This window comes from Rousettus aegyptiacus, unplaced genomic scaffold (assembly GCF_014176215.1).
Source record: "Rousettus aegyptiacus isolate mRouAeg1 unplaced genomic scaffold, mRouAeg1.p scaffold_m13_p_10, whole genome shotgun sequence".
In the NCBI taxonomy this organism is placed as follows: domain Eukaryota; kingdom Metazoa; phylum Chordata; class Mammalia; order Chiroptera; family Pteropodidae; genus Rousettus; species Rousettus aegyptiacus.
Genome location: NW_023416285.1, coordinates 25,931,995 through 25,951,995, shown reverse-complemented (window position 1 = coordinate 25,951,995; position 20,001 = coordinate 25,931,995). Strand labels below are relative to the sequence as shown.

Here is a 20,001-nt window from a genome sequence, read left to right as displayed (position 1 = left end):
TATTGTAACTAAGTCACATGATTTTCAAAACAGTCATTTTCTGCTGTTTCCAGCTATGACAAAAAAATGTTCAACTGCTTATGAGTAAAGAAACAGAAACAGAAAGATACAAGTAATTTTCCCATTAGACACCTAGCAAGTGGCTGATCCTGGATTTGTGCTCAGGAAGTTAAGATCCTGGGCATGTGGTCTCAGTGACTACACCTTATAAATAAATGGAAACTTCTCTACCTTCCTGGGAGTCTGTCTGCCTGATGCTAATGGTAGTCGAGTCTGACAATAACTGTTTTAAAATGTGGTTACAGAGTACACAGAGCAAATGTCTTATAAGTCAAGGTTTCTGTTAGTTTTAATAATAAAATAGTGATACAGTACCAAAAACATAAAACAGAGGAAGTTCTAACTCCTAGCCTTCATTTTTACCAACCACCAGTTTAGTTAACTTGGCAGCAATGTTTATAAACTTATTCCTTTCAAATGTTTTATGACGGATGCACTAACTACCTTTATTTCTAAAATAAATAAATAAAACAAAATGCCTTATAAATAGTTCTGAGTTCTTTCTTAAACAGTCTTAGGTTAATCAATATGAGTAACCTGTTATTTATTTATTTATTTATTTATTTATTTATTTATTTAAGCTTTTCTGGCCAAACACACAGAGCTTTCTACACGACAACTTTTCAACGAGTAAACCAAATACTCGCCACCATACTTGGGGCCACACTGAACTGAAAGTGGGTGTAGAAAAAATGGCACATTATAGAAACTACAGCCCTGTGGAACCGCAATTACAGGCTGCACCGCTCCAGGGAGACCAGGCTCAGTTCTGCCCACCCTGTACCCAGGCCTGCTTCAGTGATGTGGCTCCTGCTTACTCCACGTTAAGCTGTGGGCGTTTGTACTGTCTCTCCCTTACTGAACTGTAAGCTCCTTGAGGGTGGTGACTCTGTCTTCACCGTCATTCATACTCAACGGGGCTCAACACAATGACTTTCAAAGTAAGTACTTTCAAAGCACATTTATTTCAGGAGCGATAAATCATTCTTAAAATAAACATTCTCTCGTGTTAGTCTTCACTCTATCAGTAAACTTGTTTAACCCTAAACTTTAGGGTTAGTTCAGAGTCAGATACAATAGGTATCTTCTGACTAGAGAAATGGAATAAAGTGTCCTTTCTGGTTACCGTACCATCCTACAAGGGTCAAAAGAGCTGTATTAGCATCTCTTTTCTTGAAATAAAATATAAGAAATGAGCCAAGCTAATGCTGTAAAGCCTTTTCTTCTATTAAGTAGCTAGTTGTTTTTACAATAACCAGTAGATGGATCTCAACTGTTTGACAAGAAAAATTATCATAACTTTGGTGTAGGATAGTTTTAAACCATTATTATTTCAAAAGTAGTTGATCAAAATAGTTATTATGCTTTTTTCATAAACAGCGCTCATAAATCAAGAAAAATATGAACAAGAAATTCACATAAATATAAATAAATAAGAAACAAATAAATATGTAAAATACATATTTATAGTCTAATCAATTTCTATTGAAATCATCTAATTTCTACTAGAAATCAATAAAAATCTATTTAACCTATAAAAAGATTATAGACAAACATGCATCTAACAGTTTCATTTTAGCATTGCTTAAAACAAACAATGAAAAACTTTAATATCTACAACTGAGGATAAAATCAGTAAGTTGAAATATTCTCACAACTGGATTGTAGCCAGCCATTACAATTGATAATACAGACCTATATTTATTAATATGCAAAGATGAGCACATAATATATTTTAATTTTAAAAAGATTACAATAAACCTGTTTTATGAAGCCATGTATAAAAATGTTTCTAAGTATAGATGCAGAAAGAACATCTGAAAATATGTATGCATGCATATTTATATATATATACATGAAACTATTATATCTGAATGATAGAAATACAAATCCTTTTTTTCTGTTCTTTAATGAGTTTTCCCAACTTTTAAACAAAACTTGTTACTTTTTAAAAACTGGCCAGCCAAAAAAAAAGACATTTCCTTTTGAGAGACAGAAGATTGTTCCTAATAAGTATCTTCTCAACAAGAAAAGTTTCTTCTTCACTTTTTGAAGGAAACCCACTGTTGTAATCTCGCAGGAATGATCCCAATTCCAGTTAATTCTAAACAAATTTCTCTTAACCTAACATCATGATACCACAAAAATCACCACTAACAGCTCTAAAGAATGAAGCACCTACCCCATTTTAATTACTTATTGTGCAAAGAACACTCTTTGGCAGCAGAATTTTGCCCGTAAATGCTCAGTTCTCATGGAATAAGGAGGCAACATCATTAACCAAAGAGAATCCAAGAATCACAAAGCCACACAGCTATCTGGTTAATCTATTCAGCCCTTAAGACTTGGGGACACTGGCCATAGAACTGAGCAATGAAGCTTCCTACAAAAATCAGACATTTACCAAAATGTGTCTGATACACCCAAGGGCACATATTCCCTGAGAATTTTCAAGAACACATTGAGCAATTACATGGCTATATGTTGAATGAACCAGAAGACAATTGTCAAGTATTCTCAGAACCTACTACTAAGCCACCACGAAAGCCAAACCATTTACATCATTCAATAAAACACCAGCATTACAGATGCTTTTAATCCTGAAGGTAGTTTACTGACATTGACCAAGGATTCTTCTCAACATCCTTTCAAGGAGAAACTAGTTCATCACTTGGATCCTGGCTCCTTAATCAAGGATACCTGATTTTGAATCCAAATTCTACCTCTTAACTAAACTCTGGGACTAAAGCAATCAAATAACCTCTCTGCGCCTCAATTTCTTTATTGGAAAATGTTAAAGACAAGTAGTATTCACTTCACCGAGTCACAGTGAGTATTTAATTTAAAAAATTCATGTAAAGTACATTCATTAAATATCATATTCTATGATATTATTAATACTAATACTCTTCTCACCTCTGGGAAATATGCAGTTCTATTTCCCATAATCATACAGAGGTTTCGGTCAAGATCCAGGTAGCTTTAGAGGCAAGTTAGTTGATTTTGTGAGGCATTTTAAGTCATGGACCAAAAAGATGTCCATAATGTAATATGTTTGGTTCCAGATATTGTTTTTTTGTTTTCTTAGCATGAAAAAGAAGACAAAGGCTAATTCTTAAGCCCAACTCATGAGTGGTTGTCCTAAAACTTGCTCCTCTTTCTAAATTCATGATTTCCACTCACACTGTCCCCTCGGCATCAGGCTGGAACTTGCATTATCTTTTATCCATCTCGCTCCCGCTGATCTAACTGGTCGCCTTGGACTCCACGTTGTCCACTAGCACAACAGCTATTACTACCAAAAACTGTATTAAAGAAATTTATGATTTCGTATACCATCTATCTCATATTATACTTACCAAACTCTTATACATTAGGAATCCGTTACATCTGACTGATGAGAAAGTTATTGATTCAACAATCATCTAGCATCTTCTGTGTGCCGGTGGCAGTGACAGCAATAAGAAATTAAAGTTGCAGAAAGCACCCTGAAGTGGGAATCAAGGCAACTAGCTGTGTGATCTGAGCAAACTGCCTACTTCATCTGACCTTTCGATTCCTGGTCTGTTTGACAGTGGTCCTTAATCCTTTCTATGCCCTCTATGCCTCATCTGCTCAGCTCTCTTTATGCCTCTGTCTTCTCATCTATTAGACTGGGATATTAGGAATGTCATCAGGTTATTAAAAGGAGCAAATGAGCTAATACATATAAAATGCTTAGAACAGTTCCTGGCATGTACTAAGTACTTAAAAGTAATAGCTAATGCCTAGTCCACGGACTCTACATTTAACACTCAGGTAATTTCTAAGCTCAATTTCAGCTTTGTGATTCTATATGAGTTTGTATATTTTTAAGAGTCTCCACCTAAATATGGACTAATAGCTGGTGTTATTGCCTACATTAATAAAGTTTTAAAATTTCTGCTATATTTACTCCTCAAACATCTGGGCAGTAACCTGCTCTATACAGGGTAGTATAATAGGTTCTGGGCAACTGAAACGAATAGAGATACTCCCTATCCTAAAAGAACTAACAAACAGTGAGAAATACAAATATGGAGACAACCAACTATTACATAAGACATGGTAACAGAGTTATGAAGGTCCTATGGGAACCCACAGGAGAGAACACTTAGTCTTAATGGGTGGTGAAATCAGGAAGAGCTTCCTGGAGGATGTACCATTTAGCGTGGACCTTATTTAAGGATGAACAAGATTGTGCTGGCAAGGTATTTCAGGGAGACAGGGATTTAGGAAAGGATTTAAGGTGCAAGTCTGGAAATGTAGCAGAATCGTAAGCTGCAGGGTAGCACAGTGAGGAGGCAAGTCTTGAAATGTCAATGGTCCACACCATGGAAAGCTTTGAAAATAACACTAAAACGTGAGCTTTACTCTGCAGTCAGGGGGGGAGAACACTCAGGGAAGAAACCTGCTGAGTTCTGACCAGAAGTGAACTGAGTGCCAGTGGTCTCAACGAAGGGTAGGGCTGGACAGGGCTGAGTGGACAGAAGGGAGCTCTAGTGAGTTCAAGTTCCACTGCTTTCCTGGTGTGAGATCTTGTGTAAGTCAGTAAGGTTGTCTGAATCTCAGGTAAATTATTGAGCATCTACTGGGTCAGTTTTTCCAAACCTTACTTTAGGTAAGAGTCGATGAGGTAAACTTGTTAAAAGTGCATATGCATGACCTGCCTGCAGGTTCTGGGTCAGGACATTTACGAAGGGGCCCAGGTATCTGCCTTTCCAACACCACCAGTAATCCGGCTGCAAGTGGTCCCACTTCCACAAACGTTACTTCTAACACGAGAGTACTGTGTACTTTCACACGCAGAAAAAGTGGCAATCCATGTAACAGGTGAAAAAGCCCAGGTTCAGAGAGAGCAAGTAACTGGCTGAGGAACACGCAGCTAGTCAGTAACAGCGCACTGAGACCTAGATCTGACTCCCACGGCAGTGCTCTGCTGCTATTCCTATCATACGTATGTAGTGTGTTACCATCACTGCCCTATGGCCCACAGTCCGATCAATCTGATAAAAGATTAGGACTAAGATAACAACCCTCTCCTTCTCCCCTCTTCCTTAGCTTCCTCTGCTTTCTTGGCAGCGGTGGTCGCCTTTTTCTCTCCCACTTCCTCGTTCACTTCCCACGAGGAAGAGCCACTTATCTCTGGTGACTGGGAGAAGAAACTGGGCAAAGACGGACTGACTCTTGGTTCTCTTTTGGGGCCAACTTGCCCAAGCAGGGGTTTGTTCTCGTCTCCAATTCTACAGGAGGTAAACCCCTGCCTCTGTGGGGGAAGCCTGTAGCTTTCTGGTGTGATCAATTTGAGGAAGTCAAAGGAAGTCCAAAATCATGTCATGGTTCAAGCCACATTCTCCAATATGGCCTTATTAATAATTAAGCTGATATTCTGCTTTCCATCTGTCCAGCTTGACTACTACTGGACTTATTCTTGACTAGAATAAAACATGAAAATCATCAGCCTCAAAGGACAAACCACAACCAACCTGAACATAATCAAGTATATACTTTTAAATACTGATTTTAAATAAAAGTTTTTTAAGGTTAATTTGCAATGTTGGGTTACTCCAACATAAAAAGGTGCATTGCCTTTGACTTTACAATTCTACTTCTAGCAATTTGCTCCAAAGAAATAGGATTTGTACAAAGATTTAGTTAGAAAATATGCACTCATAACAATTCATAAATATTATTTAAGATATGGGGGAAAGTGATACCATCTGAATATCTACCAAAAGACTGATTAGGCAATCATTAAAATTGATGTTACAGAATAGTAAAAAAGATATCCACTATATACTGGTGGGGGGAGGGACAAGTGACAAAAGAGTATATTACGTTCCCATTGCCATGAACATATAACATATATTGTGTATGTTTACATATATCTCTATACGTCCATAGGAAGAGCTCTAAAGGCCACGGGCAAGTTTTAAGAGTGATCATTTATGACAGTGGGATCCTGGAGATTTAGTATTCATTTCCCTTTGCTCATCTGAGTTTTCTAATTTTTTTAGTAAACATGTATTGATTGTTAATAAATTCTTTCTTTTTATTTTCACAGAAGATGGTTAATCATTATTGAAATTTCCAAAAAGAAATTAATTATCAAACTAATAACTGCTTTTCCATTTTCCATTTGAATATTATGATTCATTAATAAGTGTTTTATGTTCTGAAAGCAAATATGATTATTAGTAATAAAAATAAACAAGTTTTAGACCGTAAGGAGGGGCACTGACTCTAAACTTACTGAGGGAGGTTACTGCTGTCCATGAGGATGGGCCCATACCTTCAAAATGGAGATCACGACATCCATACACAGTTTTCAGTTAGGATTAAATTAAATAAGACAACCATGTAAATTGCCTAGCATGATATCTGGCACAAAGCTATAGTTAAAAAAAAGGCAATTGTAACTTGCTTGTTGTCCTCTACATTCATATGGCTCTTGGCGCTCCTCTAGAATTTTTGCCATGAGAAGAACCCCAACTCCTAAAGGATTAAGGGGGAAAAATCTCCTAACCAAAAATATATTCTTACTCCCATCCAAGGAATTAATCTGCTAATATCACATTAAATATTAGAAGGATATGAGATTTTTAACAAATAGGAAATGTAGAAATCTGTTCCCTCACACATCTCACTCCCTTAGTGAAAGACTATAATGCTGATGAAGAAAATCAAGTACTCTCCTAATAATTAAGAGAGAAAACGAAGCTCAAGAGAAGAAATCACATTCATCAGGGACATCGTGACAACTTGCAAAATTTATGACAGACTTGGGACTAGGCTCAGCCTTCACATGGGAATGCCTACCTCCATCTAATAAAGACTAAAAAATTTTGTTCTCCACATTACAGAAGGATATAATCAATTTACAACACAAACTGGCTAGAAGTCAGCTCTGATGCTGCCACACGTATTTAGAAAGAACACAAAGAATAGTTTTAAAGAATGTTTTTAATATCTGAAAATATCTCAAGTGTTACTGAAAAAATATATATCCTTTCAATCTGGGAAAGAATAATATTGAATTGAAAAGCATTAGCCATATGATACTAAAACATAATTGAAGATAGCTTTCTTTTAATTGCTATTATATTTCCATCTCAAGCACCCTTCGGGGGGGGGGGGGAAGCATTTTTATCATCTCCTCATCTTCAGTTAGGTTTCTAGGACCTAAATAAGAGATAAGTACTTCTTACAATCAGCCCTCATAGGAGGCTCCACTCACATTCTTTTCACTCCAGCAGCGAGCCCGCAGCTGACTGCTTTAAGCTGTGACTTGGAAACAACATTCTGTAAAGAGCAACTTTGACTTCCTCATGGAAGACATTGGTTTAGTGCTTTTTTTTTCATTGACACATGAGAGAAAAGGTAAAATAATAAAATATTAAGGATTATTTCTCAGACATTTTCAGATTTTGCTTGCCACGTAGCATTTGGTTTAATAAAGAAAGATCTTTGTTAACAATCAAAAAATGTACACCTCAAATTTCTAGTGCGTTCTTTATTCAGACACTTTTACTGAAGTGTCTGTTCTAGGCTGAACGTAACTATCTCATAATTCATAGTAGTCTCAGATCAACTGATTAGATGATCAACTATAATCAACAGTTGATAGGTTTTATTGCAAAATTTTTCAGGATTAAGAAAATAAAAAGACATAAAATACCTTAGTATGTTAGCTTTTAAAATTCTGTTTTAGTAATGGTTTCATTCGAAAGCTTACAATAATAAATGCTAAACTAGAGCCACTCCTCTTATTATATTACAGAGCCTTCCTTCATTTAACCTTTCTGTATGTTGAGTAAAATAGCAATAGACCTCTTTTTAAAAGTGAACATAACATCAGCAATGCATTACTATGAGTAAAACGATTCTGCAAAACTACCAAGTTCTATATAAGTATACATATATACACACACATACATACACATATATATTTGTGGGCATAGCTAGAAACAATAGTCAATAATCAAACGTTTTTTTTAGAGTCTACTTGCCTCTAGTTAGCTGCAAAAAATAAAACACATTTCGAGATCCTTTGTGATGCAACATCTCTCCCAGTCATATTTCTCAGTCAGGTGGGGGAAAGATGACAAGAAACCAAAACCCTTGTTCGCTCTGAAATGCCCTCGCAAATTTCTCTCTATAAACTGAAGGCAGGCGCATACCATTCCTCAATAAGTTTTGTAAGTGGTCTACAATAGCAAGTGGATAATTTTCATCAGTTTAGAGGTTTAGCTAGAGTGGGTATTGTGTACAAATGTACTGTTTTACAGTGACTATAATCCTCTGAACCGCCTCTGCTGATAGTCTACAAAGAGTCCAGGCTAGATTGGCTATATTATCAAAAACTCTGGAGTTAGCAATCCCTATTCACTGTCTATACTCAACTCCCCACATTCCTCTTTGGTACACTTCAAACCCTACTCTCCGAGTCTTTGTCTCTAGGTCATTTTCTGGCTTCACACCTCCCAATCTTAGATATTGGATCATTTGTTTGCCTAAAATGGCTTAAAAGCTTATAGCAGAGTCTACAGTCCTTAAACTGTAACTTTATATGGTCACAATTAATATTTAAAAGGTGATCATGAATCTAAAACATATTTTAAAAATTATTTAAACAAAGTCCAATAGCTGCCTCTTCCAAAAGAGTAAAGACCTGTTGGGACAGTACAAAGCAGTATTGAGTCTCTTGATTGCTACAGTATTAGCTTTCCAAAGACTGGCTCAGTTTGGCATAACTACTTAAGGAATAACTTTAAAAATACAAGTTTTAAAGGAATATCCTCTTTTTAAAAACCTTCAGTCCCATCACAGCAGCACCTATATAATGCTGAGATCTACTGTGCCCAGAAATAAAACAGATGTGCTTTTTTTTTGCTGGATCACAGACAGTGCTGGCATATTTTATCTTGAAATTCCAAGTCTATCTCAAAATCAAAGGGAACCCAGTTTTATAAAATTCAAATCATGTCCATAATACATAAATGAGGAACAAAAGGAGTCAGAGAGGAATGGGAATGAAATGATCTGATTGCTTAAAAAATGTCAGTCACATAAATTAAAAATAGTTCTGCCTAAAGAACAAGATTACTTAAAACACACCCTTCCCTCAACCCCAAAAACACCCTAAGGAAAAGAAACAAAGACAAATCAAAAACAAACAAACAAAAACATGCCTCAAAAGCTGCAAAAGTTTCTCAGTTGATATTATGAAAGAATACTTGTGAGGCTATAAGTTCAAGTCCAGATAGATCCACTTGTGAGGCCCCATCTCTGCCCTGATAAATTACACATGAGTCTTTGGCCACAAGAGAAACTGGATCAAAATAATGGGGTTGACTGAATCGAAATAATGGGGTTGATGAGAACAAGTCAGGACCTATATAGATAGGGACAGGTAAGGACAGGGGTATTTCGAAGAGTAAGATTTTGTGTAGGTTAGCTCAATGGCTTTGTTTTAGTGAAAGTGAGTTGTTCTCATGTGTTTATAAATAAACAAGAAATTTCTAGGGTCATTGCAAAAAAACCATATCTGAACAAGAATCATACTCTTGTGGTACCAGTCATGCAAGTGCAACATCAGCTCCCTGAGACACTGGAATAAACAAATTATTGGTCATAACATATCTAAGATATCTAAAGGAGGGATGGCAGTAGTGCTAAATTATTCTTACTGTGATCCTTTCCCAACTTTCTGGCAGAACAACTAGAATCAAACGGAAGAGTCTAGAGACTGAGGAATTTTCCCACACATGCTGACATCCACATTCAAATCTGAGATAGAATAGACTTTCTAAAAGTTAACTACTCCTGCACTTGAAATAAAAAAGAATATTTAATACATTTAGCTTCAAAAAGTATACAACTTAGATTAGAAAATTAATTTATCGGTAAGTCAAATTAAGTAGCTCCTTGCAGTAAAGTGAAAAGACACTCTGCCTTTAAAATCTTGCTCAAAATACAAGCCAGGGTCTCCTCTATCGTTGAATTATTATTTCTGTGATTATTTTCAAAGATATGCAGCAATGTGATATACAGTGATTTAAGTGAAAGCTTACTAATTAGACATATCCACCTCAGTTCCTAATTCCAGACGTGAGCAATGACAAAAGTCAAATTTTAGCTGTTTGTAAGCAAATACAAACATGAGGAGAAGTTAAGACAAAGGTTTAATAGGCATAATTCTGTTCATGAGGATTCCAAACGTTGCTTCCCTTAAGGTAAAAACCATACAATGAAACTCAAACTAAGTTCAAAATAATTTTAAAAAGACCCCCTGAAACATGTTAATAGTAATGTCTAATAAAAATAAGGAAAAAAAGATAAAATGCAAACACAAGCACCTTCCTTTCCCACCTAGACGTGAACCCTCTGAAACATCACACAGAAACAAACACATGTAGCCAGCAGCACTTGACCAGGTGTGCTGCTGTGGTCGGTACAGCCCAGCTCAACGTTTGCTGTAGCTTCCTGTACCAAGCTGCTGCTCTTCCCTCTCCTGAGCAGCTGAAGAGAAATGAGATGTTTCTCTTCAAAGGTGTTAAACATTTGGGCGTGTGAGGGACAAATGGAAGCTTGACACCTTAGATGAATAAACTACAGTGCACTAGGCCAGTGGGAACTTTGACTAAGTTAAAGCCAGTCAAGCTCACTGTTCGCAGAGTATTCAGGCACATGAATGCCAGGACCCCCGCAGAGGACGTAACAAACTACATTTTTTTTTCTTTTAATATTAACCTTTACCATTGGCCTACAGGATTTTCATAAATAAAACTCAGAGAAAGAAAAGCTTGGGGGTATGCTTTCAAAACTCTTTGTTCTGACCTATTTAAAAGGCTTTGACATCTTCTCATTCTCTATGAAGACAATTCAAAGTTGAAGAACTCATACTGACACCAAATATGTTATCATTATTGGTGCTTTCTTCTTAGGCCCATTTTATCTGAACTAAGAATTCTTATTTAAAATTCTGTGAAACATCTATTCATAAGATTTCTGGTATAGACACACCTCTAAGAATCCCAGTTCTGGAAGATTGTAATTAGACAATTTAAATCTCCCTTTTGAAGGAAAAAAGCCTGACCGAAGAAGGTAGTTCTCTTGAGTAGGTAATACTGTGCTTAGGTCATAGGTAAAACTCTGCAATCATATATATGTCATGATGCGTGTAAAAATGCATATCAAATTGTTAAAATAAGCTACCAGAAGAAACATTTCTGCACATGCCAGTGGCCCTAACTGGTCTTCTCTGGATTACCATGCAGTTCCTATAAATGGAAGAATCTGTGTAAGTAGTGGTCAATGCTCCCCTTCCCCCCTCCAGATGTTTTTTCTAGTCCTAACACCTGCAGGCAGCAGATACAGTAAACAAGCAGTTGTTTGTAATGCAAATTCCAGTAACGGGGATGCCTCAGGGCTACTTCCACCATAAGCCCAAACACAAATGGTCACCCTGCTCCTGACACCCCAGATAAAAACCTATCACTGTGGATGTCAGTTACACAAACACTTGTCCTGCTAAGGGCAGAGTTAGAGAGCAAGAAGGCAGAAGTGTGGTTAGGGGTGAAGGAGAGAAGCTGCCTTCCGGTTAAAGTGTTTTGGGTCTCAGACACATTAAAAACGACTGTTAGGTATTAAAAACTAAAGATCGCAACTCACTTCAATTGAACCTTAAAAAAAAAAAATGGACATAGCCTTGTGGTTAAAACTGAAAAGCTTCTGGAATTGTGTAAACTGCAGAATAAGGCAAGAAAATGTACCTAAAGTAAGTATGTCCTAAAATGTAACAGAATATGAGCAAAGAGGCAGATATCAGGGTAAGGTAAAACTTTCCTGACCACACCTTTGTCCACTCTACACACCCACCAACATTTATTCTGGCCACAAATCTTTCCTAAATAATGACTGATGTTAAACTTACTGACCTCGAAATTTTAATACATACACTAACAATAAATACCTTCCATTCTATCAAAATTTCAAAACAATTAGTACACTGGGGGGAAGAGGGGAGAAAAAGCTAGAGAGACCTAAGACAGAAAATGCTGGTTGAAAGAAGTTTAATTTTCAATATATTTAGGGATCATTCATAATCAACAGATTTCTATTATATTGACTTTAAAAATTGTTTTGAAAGAAGTAGCTGAACTATGAAATAAATCCCACAAATACTTATTAAGCATTAACTGTGCGCATAGCCAAAATGGATAAGATTGTTTTAGTGGCCATTTCCTGTGGTTTACCAAGTCAGAAACTGCAATCTAGATTTGTTAGACTATTTGTTGTTCTAGGCTTTCAACAGAGATCTTCAATTATCCTTTAACTAAAAATATATTTTCCTCCCCTTTCAGAAAAAAAAAACAACAACAAAACAGCCCAATTATAAAGAAATATCTGATATGTTATCACATTTAGTTCAACAAATACAAAGTCTCCTACACACTTTAAAACTCAAAAGCATTTATTTGGGGGAATCTCTAAATATTAAACTATATTTGCTTTTATTCATTCATTCACTTCTTAAGAGATTCATATACACCACACAGACATCTCTATCATTAAATATTTAAAAAGCTTTTTTTAAAAAAATGTGAAATCGGTATTTCCTATAACAACCACAAGATCTCCAACATCATCATTTTTGCCACTATATAAAAATTAGAAAAATCTAATTTCCTACTTGAAAGGTCAAATATCTTTTTGAAATTGGTCGAAAAATAATTACAATAACTTATAAGTCACAGTGTCCACGTAAGGTAGTTATATTTCATATAGCTATCAATTCAGCAATTGAGTACTAAGGATAATCAAGATAAACACAAATACTCTTAAAGAGCATACAATATTCCTCTCTTCCAGGCCCTTAGATTCTGTTCACTGAGGTATTACCGACAGTACTTTCCCCAGATGTCTGTGATTGATTTTTTTTTTTTTTTTCCATTTAGTGGAAGGACTGAGCTAATAAGGCAACTATCATAGGTTCCTTTCTATGATCCAGAATTTGACTCTCGGGAGGGTCAGATGGATTAGACTGAAATTCTAATCCCTAAGACCTCAAGACATCCATGCCTTTTATTGGCATTTAGGTGGTAGAGGGAGAGTGAGACCGCATGAATGAAGGTAAATATATTGACAGAGCAGTAAAAAATCCATCCCCACCGCCAGAGGGATGGTTCCCAAGGAGCACCCCATCACTAGCACATCTCACATTCACATACTACACAAGTTACACTTTAAATGCTCTCTTGCTATATAAATGAGGTTTCCACTTCCCGGCAAAAGAAAAATATGGTCAAGTAACATCTGAAATTCTTCAGAGTTCTATATACATTTACATCATGCAATTACAAGACCACTGCATTTTTGGAACTCTGAATACTAACTGAACCACGAGATTAAAAGAATAATTTTCACTAGGGTTATTGTCAAGTAATACTCTCTCAACAATTAATAAAGTAAAAATAGCTCTTCTCAACTGATTTTAAAGAAACATTAGCTAATACAATAAAATGAGACACTGTTTTAAAAGCTGAAATAACACTCCGAATGTTCAGCTCCAAATGAGCTAAAGTAGTTCTGATTTAGATAGCTTAGGGATTGTGTAAGCTACTCAGTACTTAGAGAACTAAAATATTAAATCAAATTTTCCTCTCATCAGCACAGAAAGCAAAATACCCATAAAATTATAAATCTGTTGATTTAACTTCATTTGATTTCATGACAACTGGTGATCTGTTATTTATTAATCTTAACCAACACGCCAAAAGTTAAAATTCCAAATGCAAGACATCAAAGTTAGCATTCTTTTAAGGCAGCCATTCCTCACAACAGGTCTCATTTAGCAATGACTGGTCATATATAATGAAAGCATTTCCAATATGTTTTTTTAAAAAAATACAATTATTTTGCCAAAATACAAATTAATTTGCTCTTCTGAAAATAATATGCAATATCAGCACGTTACTCACTGTTCTCGGGATGGGTGGAGAAAGAGATCCATTTGACATGTATGGGTCATTATTCATATTTGGCATCATTATGTACCCAGAATAACTTGAGTAGGAGGGTCCCTTGTTGTAGAGGCCTCCATCTGGATGCTTTCCTGAGAAAACCCAAAGAACAAACGATGATGCATTGGCTTCCTTTTTATATCACTGCATTTTTCATTTAAAATCTGCTAATTCTATGACAAATCAGACTTCACCTAAAAGAGTTGTTTACAAAATACTGTAACTGAATTCCTGTACTCTATTTTAGATAGATAGTATTTACTCTCTTAAATGACTTAGCAGTGAACCAGATGTTTTAAAAACATATGGTTCAATTTACTTCCACTATTGACTGGTGTTTATACAAATATAAGTGTCATCCATCTAACTTAATTTGTTCAAATACTAACGAAATAGAGACACATGAAAAAGCACACATAAACCTGAAGCTGTAATATAAATATATTAGGCTACCTAGCTATTAACATGTGTATATATTTACACACTTGAAATTATGATCCGCCTAATAGGCAAACTCAAAAATTCTACCTGTCTAGATTTCTAAAAATTTCTAGATTTTTTTACTGAGGGAGAGAGTTGTATCTGGAGTATGCGCAGCTACCCGACTTTATGAAGGATTAACTCCAGGAGACTCAATTTTCATGTGCTATACTTACATCATTTTGCCAAAGTAATTTGCATGTATTCGGTGTATATATTTTTTCTCTTTAATCTGTGTAACTACTTTGTAGCTCAGGAAGAAGCCTTGTTTTATAGTTCTCTTCCCTTCTTCTCCTGGCTGACATATTACAAGTACAAACACTTCATTCTGGTTAAGCCAATTGTAAACAATTAAAGGAGAACAGAAATGCGACTGTCTGACAAGGAAACCCTACAGGTTCCTTGATTCTTTTAAAGTCACAGGTAGTCCTCCTTAAATCTAAAAAGCATATATAATTTTTAAACTTTCAAGCAAGAATCAGAAATTGGTAGGACTATCATATTTCAGATGCATAGTTCCTAATTTTATGAATAAAGTTTTATTTTTTTAAAAGTTAGATTCTGCTTTATGGAGCCACATTAAGTCTGTGCATTCACCGCCTGCCTTCTCACTGTAACTAGAAACAGCAATTTCACAAACAAAAATCCATTTGAAACTATTCATGTTAGAAAATAATTTGGTGTAGACTGTCATTCTTTATAACGACGTAACTATGCAGGAAAAAAAAAATGCTAAAGATCTCAGCCAACTAGAACTTTAGGTAAAATGAGGAAAAGTGGTAAACTCATAGACATTTCCTCTTCCACAAAGAATCTGGAATACAACTGAAATCCAAAGGCCCCTAACATTCAAAGACAGTTTTTAAATTTAGAGATAAGCATTAAATTCCGGGTTTTCTTTTCCATTTTGTTAAAACAGTATGCATAGACTCATCACATCTGATCTTGAGTGCTTGGACTCAAAATAGCAAAACATACCTACATTCACAAATTGCACATGTTAAATGACAAAGTTGGGAGAAGTAGAATTAGTCTTACCGTCATCAGGGTGTTCTCGGGCCTTGTCGTGGTAGGACTCCTGAGAGGTTTGTGCTTGTCTGGCCACCTAACAGCATGAATCCCCACCCCCAAAAGAAAGAAAATCACCTTAGAGTTTGTAACAATACTGATATAAGTGTGTATCCACTGGTAACTCAAAACAGGGTTTGGTGCAACTCAGTTACCCGTTTTATTAACCTAAGAGGTATAAGCAATCTCTTTCTTTTCAACATGTATTTTTGAGTCATTATTATCCACGGACAACTATTAAAAAAAGTAAATAATAAGAGGAAGAACAATAACAATGTAAGAAATTTGGGAAAGATCCACATGCTGTTCTGACTGCTGTTTGCTAAAATGTATCAAGGCTACTTGGAGGCCTAATATGATAGGAGTTTGAGTTAATGTGGTTGATTGTTTTGGTAGCTTCTTCAATCAGTGTTCACTTCAATCACAGCTGATTAAAAGCAAGCTGAAATATTACTGTTCAAATGAAAATTACATTTTAAATAAAGACAAGCCAACCGCTAACAGATGGGGCTCTAAAGCCATTGTCCCAAGCTAGTCCCAGCAGAGCTCCACTCCTTATAACCTACCATGGCCAGCTGAGTACAAGTTTACAAGAAAAAAGTGAACTTACTCTGTGGTTAAAGAAAGGAAAATTTGAGAGTGGGGTTATAGACATCTAAAAGGTAGCCCAGCTAATATCAGTTCTGGTAACCACCATCTACCCAGACTCAACCACGTGCAAATCAGTGGTATTATCCTTTCACCATCTTCCTTGGGGCTGCCCCATGCCCACTTACCACCATGGCAAAGATTAACAAAGACCTAATACCTGGATTCTGGGCTTTGAATGCAGCGCCCTTCTCCCCAGAGCACAAACATGCAGAAAAAGTGAAACGATGGCAAATTTATTTATGGAATTAGGACAGCAAAACAGATAGAAAGAGGCTTCTCTACAAATAAGAGTTGGCGCTGTTTTGGATGTTATTCGGTCGGTTCTTCGGACACGTGTCCCTCCAATGAACTCCTCCTCCGAACATACATAGTCACAAACCTTTTAAGTGAGGTTGGGTGCACCCTGGCAAATCCCCATCCCGTCTCCCTCAACCTAGCATGTTGGCATGAAAGACTCAGAGGATGAAGAACACGCCTATGTGTTCTCCTTAGAACCCGGGCCCCCAGCCTTTCAAAATGTGTACTCACCCCTGCCATTGGGATAAAGAAGGTAACTCGGAGGTGTTCTCAAACTCGTTGTTTAAAACCCCAAATGCCCCCGCCCCCAAAACCACACGCTTTCTTTTCGGGGGCAGAAGGATGCCATTTAAGGAAAAAGGGTATACCCTCCAAATTTCTTTGGAGGAAAAAAAGCGTTGAAATCATTTAAGCGTTAGAACTTTTCTACCGGATTTCCTCCTCCAAAGCGTCTCCCAGCCGCTGAAGAACAGTGGCCAGTGGAGTGTCGGGTATCAAGGTCCATCCGCCCACCGACCCACCCCTCCTTCTGAAGCGCTCGCTGGGCCTGAAATAGCCTTTCCGCGCGGTCCCGCAGGCGGCTTTCTCTCGCCGGCACCCACGTGTCTCTATTTACTCTACTCGGGTTACTAGCGCTATCGCCCGCCGCCGGCCAGGAGATCTGATAAAACGCTTTCCACCCTCCCCTGAGTGGGTGCCTTGGCTTCCGCTGCATCCCCATTCTGACTCGCCTGTCTTCTGCATAGATTTAAGGGCCCGATCTAACCCTAAATATAAGCGCTATTTTACAAAAGTGACGAGGGTTGGAGAAAACGAGTGTTATGGGCGGTACTGCGAGGGCCCCCCGGGTTGGCTCGGCTCGGCACGCCCACGGCTCCTGGCTGCCGGCCGGACGCTGGGACTCTCGCGGCCGCACGGACTGAGCCCCACACCGCCCCCGCTGCCCAGGCTCGCGCCCACTCAGCTGGCCCGCTCCGCGCGAGCCCCGCTAAGCGGCGGTTGGGCTGGCCCCGCCTGTCCCCGGCCCACGCCCGCCTCCCCTTCCTCTCAGCCTGTGGCTCTGCACGTCTCCACCTAAGCCTTTGGTGGTTTAACGCACTTTTGCATACACATCTACCGAAAAAGATAGCGAGTGCATTCTCTTTTCCGTCCTTCAAAAGAACTCTGTTCACACATCCTCGCTTTAATGCACGACACCCTCTCAACGCCGCTAAAAAGTCCGAAGGCCAAACGTTATGCCTTAGGGTCAGCTTGTCCTGCCCCCAAACCGACGGTTTAGCTACCGATCCCCAAACAGGCCCGCGTGGACTAAGTTTCCCTTCATAACCCTGCACTTCCCACCCGACACGCGCGCACGCACACACACACAAAGGAAGAATGCTGACCAGGGGGCTCATCCACCCCACCCCCAGCAAAGGAGGGACCTCAAAGAGACCGTCGCCAGGTCTCCCCGGCTCCCTCCCTGGCTCTCGGCTTTTCCGCGGGACCCGCCACGCCTCTTGCTGATCCGGCCCGCTCACCTCGTGTCCGTTGCTAGCCGGGATGATTTCGGACTCGTTAACCAAGGAAGACTTGATGTCGGCCAAGTCGCCTTCCTCTTCGGGGTGACTGATCTCAGCGAAAATCTTCTCCTTCTGGGGATCGCCCTCGTCCTTGAAAGGGATCATCTCATCCGTGGCGCAGAGTTCCGGGTCTCCCCCGCCGCCGCCTCCTGCCCCGGAGAGCTGGGGCATGCCGACCACTCTATAATCTCCGCTCTGCTGGGAGAGCACCCGAGGCGATACCAGGAAAGAGAGGGAGTCAACGAAAGGGGTGAGGAAGAAAGGAGGACTGAAAGGATGCTTGAGGGAGGAGAGTGGAGGAAGCCTGGCCCGTGCTGCGGCGGCGCCCGAACTCTGGCGGCCGCCCGCGCCTTCCCGCTCCTCCGAGACCAACGCCGGCGCCTGCCCCCGAGGCCGGTGGGCACCGGGCTGCGAGGGCTGGCGTCTCTGGGGGCGTCTGCGCGGCGCAGTGTGGGGTGCTCTAGGCTTGGCTGCCCCGGTGGCCACCCCACGCCCCCGCTCCTCCGAGGTCAACGCGCAGAGGACGGCGGTTCTGGAGAAGACACGACTCTCCAAAGTACAGAGGAGGGTCCGTCGGGGCGTCTCCCCCCGGTGCCGAGTTGGGAATTTTCCAAGAAAAGAGGGAAGCTGGGCGAAAAGGCTCCGTTTGCCCCAACGAGGAAGGTGCAAGGAGAATCAAAAGATAAAATGTCCACTTCCTGGAGAATAAAAAAAGAAAAAAAAAGAAAAAAAAAAAAAAAAGAGCCACCCGGGTTGGAGATGTCCGTTTCAGAGCTTATTTCCTTCCCTTAGCTTCGGTTTTCCTTCTCCTGACGCGTTTAATCTGCTGGAGGAGGAAGAGAAGGTGGGGGCGGAGGAGGAGGGAAAGAGAAAGAGAAGTTTGCCAAGAATAAAGTTTGTGCGGGCGAGCGCTGGGAGTCGGCAGTGGAGGGCACCGCGGGGTCTGGGGGAGTCACAGCAGGGGCCTCGGACCCAAAAGCTTCTGCGGAGAGCTGGAGCCGACACACGCACACACACACAGCCGGACCACTCTTTGTTCCCGGCTCGAATTTCTCTGCCTGCTCGCAGGCTCTCTTGCTCGCCGCTCTCCACGCCTCCGCCGGGCTGCTCTGTCAAGCAATGAGCTGCTGCCCTCTGGTTCGCCCGGCCAAGGGGAGGGGGACGTCCCGAGCTTGGCCGCGTGCGGGGACCCGGGCGCAACCAGCCTCTCTGCCCGGGAGCGCGCAGCCTGGGTCCCTCCTCCGCGCCCTGCCCCGCAGGTGAGCGGCTGCGCCTCCCCACCGCTTCTCCTCCTCGCGCGCCTTGCCGGCGCTGAAAAGCTACCCACTTGCGTCGCTTCTCCTCCTCCTCCCCTCCCCCGCCCCTAGCTCTCCTTGGCTGTCCGCTGGTGGGGACGGGGGGTGGGGGGGAGGCGGAGGGGCCCGCGAGTTGGAGGTGGTGATTGAGGACTTTTTTTTTCTTTCCCAGAGCCTGTAGGACGAGTCCTTGGTGTGTGTGTGTGTGTGTGTGTGTGTGTGTGTGTGTGTGTGTGTGTGTGTGCGTGCGCGCGCGCGCGCGTGCGCTCCTAAAGGGAATTTGACAAGGGAAGGAAGAACCCGGCGCTTTTTGTAACCCACGGAGAGGCACGCTTTACCCGCGTGAAATTGACAAGAAACTGCTCGAATGGTTTAACTTCATCTAAGCATCTCTTCTCTGGTCCCCGCTCTTCCGTCCCCTTCCTCTGGCAGGCTCTCCCCCACCTCCTTTCCGCCTCCCTCTCTTCCCTCCCTCACTCTGTAAAGGGGAAGAAGATGAAAGAGAAGCCGCCGCAGCTGTGATCGACACCACATTGATAGATGCTC

At 40.1% G+C, this 20,001-nt stretch overlaps 1 protein-coding gene across 8 annotated transcripts in view; it reads right to left on the bottom strand.

Moving 5' to 3' along the window:
* Nucleotides 1-18,362, bottom strand: part of LEF1 (lymphoid enhancer binding factor 1) — a 103,084-nt gene extending 84,722 nt beyond the window's left edge. For 5 of the 8 annotated variants that reach the window (XM_016145917.2, XM_016145907.2, XM_016145895.2 and 2 more), the window contains exons 1-3: nucleotides 18,119-18,362; nucleotides 15,621-15,687; nucleotides 14,061-14,194 (exon numbers count right to left, since the gene is read on the bottom strand). In XM_016145917.2, the coding sequence (XP_016001403.2) occupies nucleotides 14,061-14,194; nucleotides 15,621-15,687; nucleotides 18,119-18,331 (414 nt within the window). In that variant the 5' untranslated portion in view covers nucleotides 18,332-18,362. Of the gene's footprint in view, nucleotides 1-14,060; nucleotides 14,195-15,620; nucleotides 15,688-16,829; nucleotides 17,518-18,118 lie in introns of those variants that run through there. The other 3 variants (XM_016145953.2, XM_016145945.2, XM_016145964.2) reach the window with 1 other exon arrangement.
* Nucleotides 18,363-20,001: the final 1,639 nt, after the last annotated feature.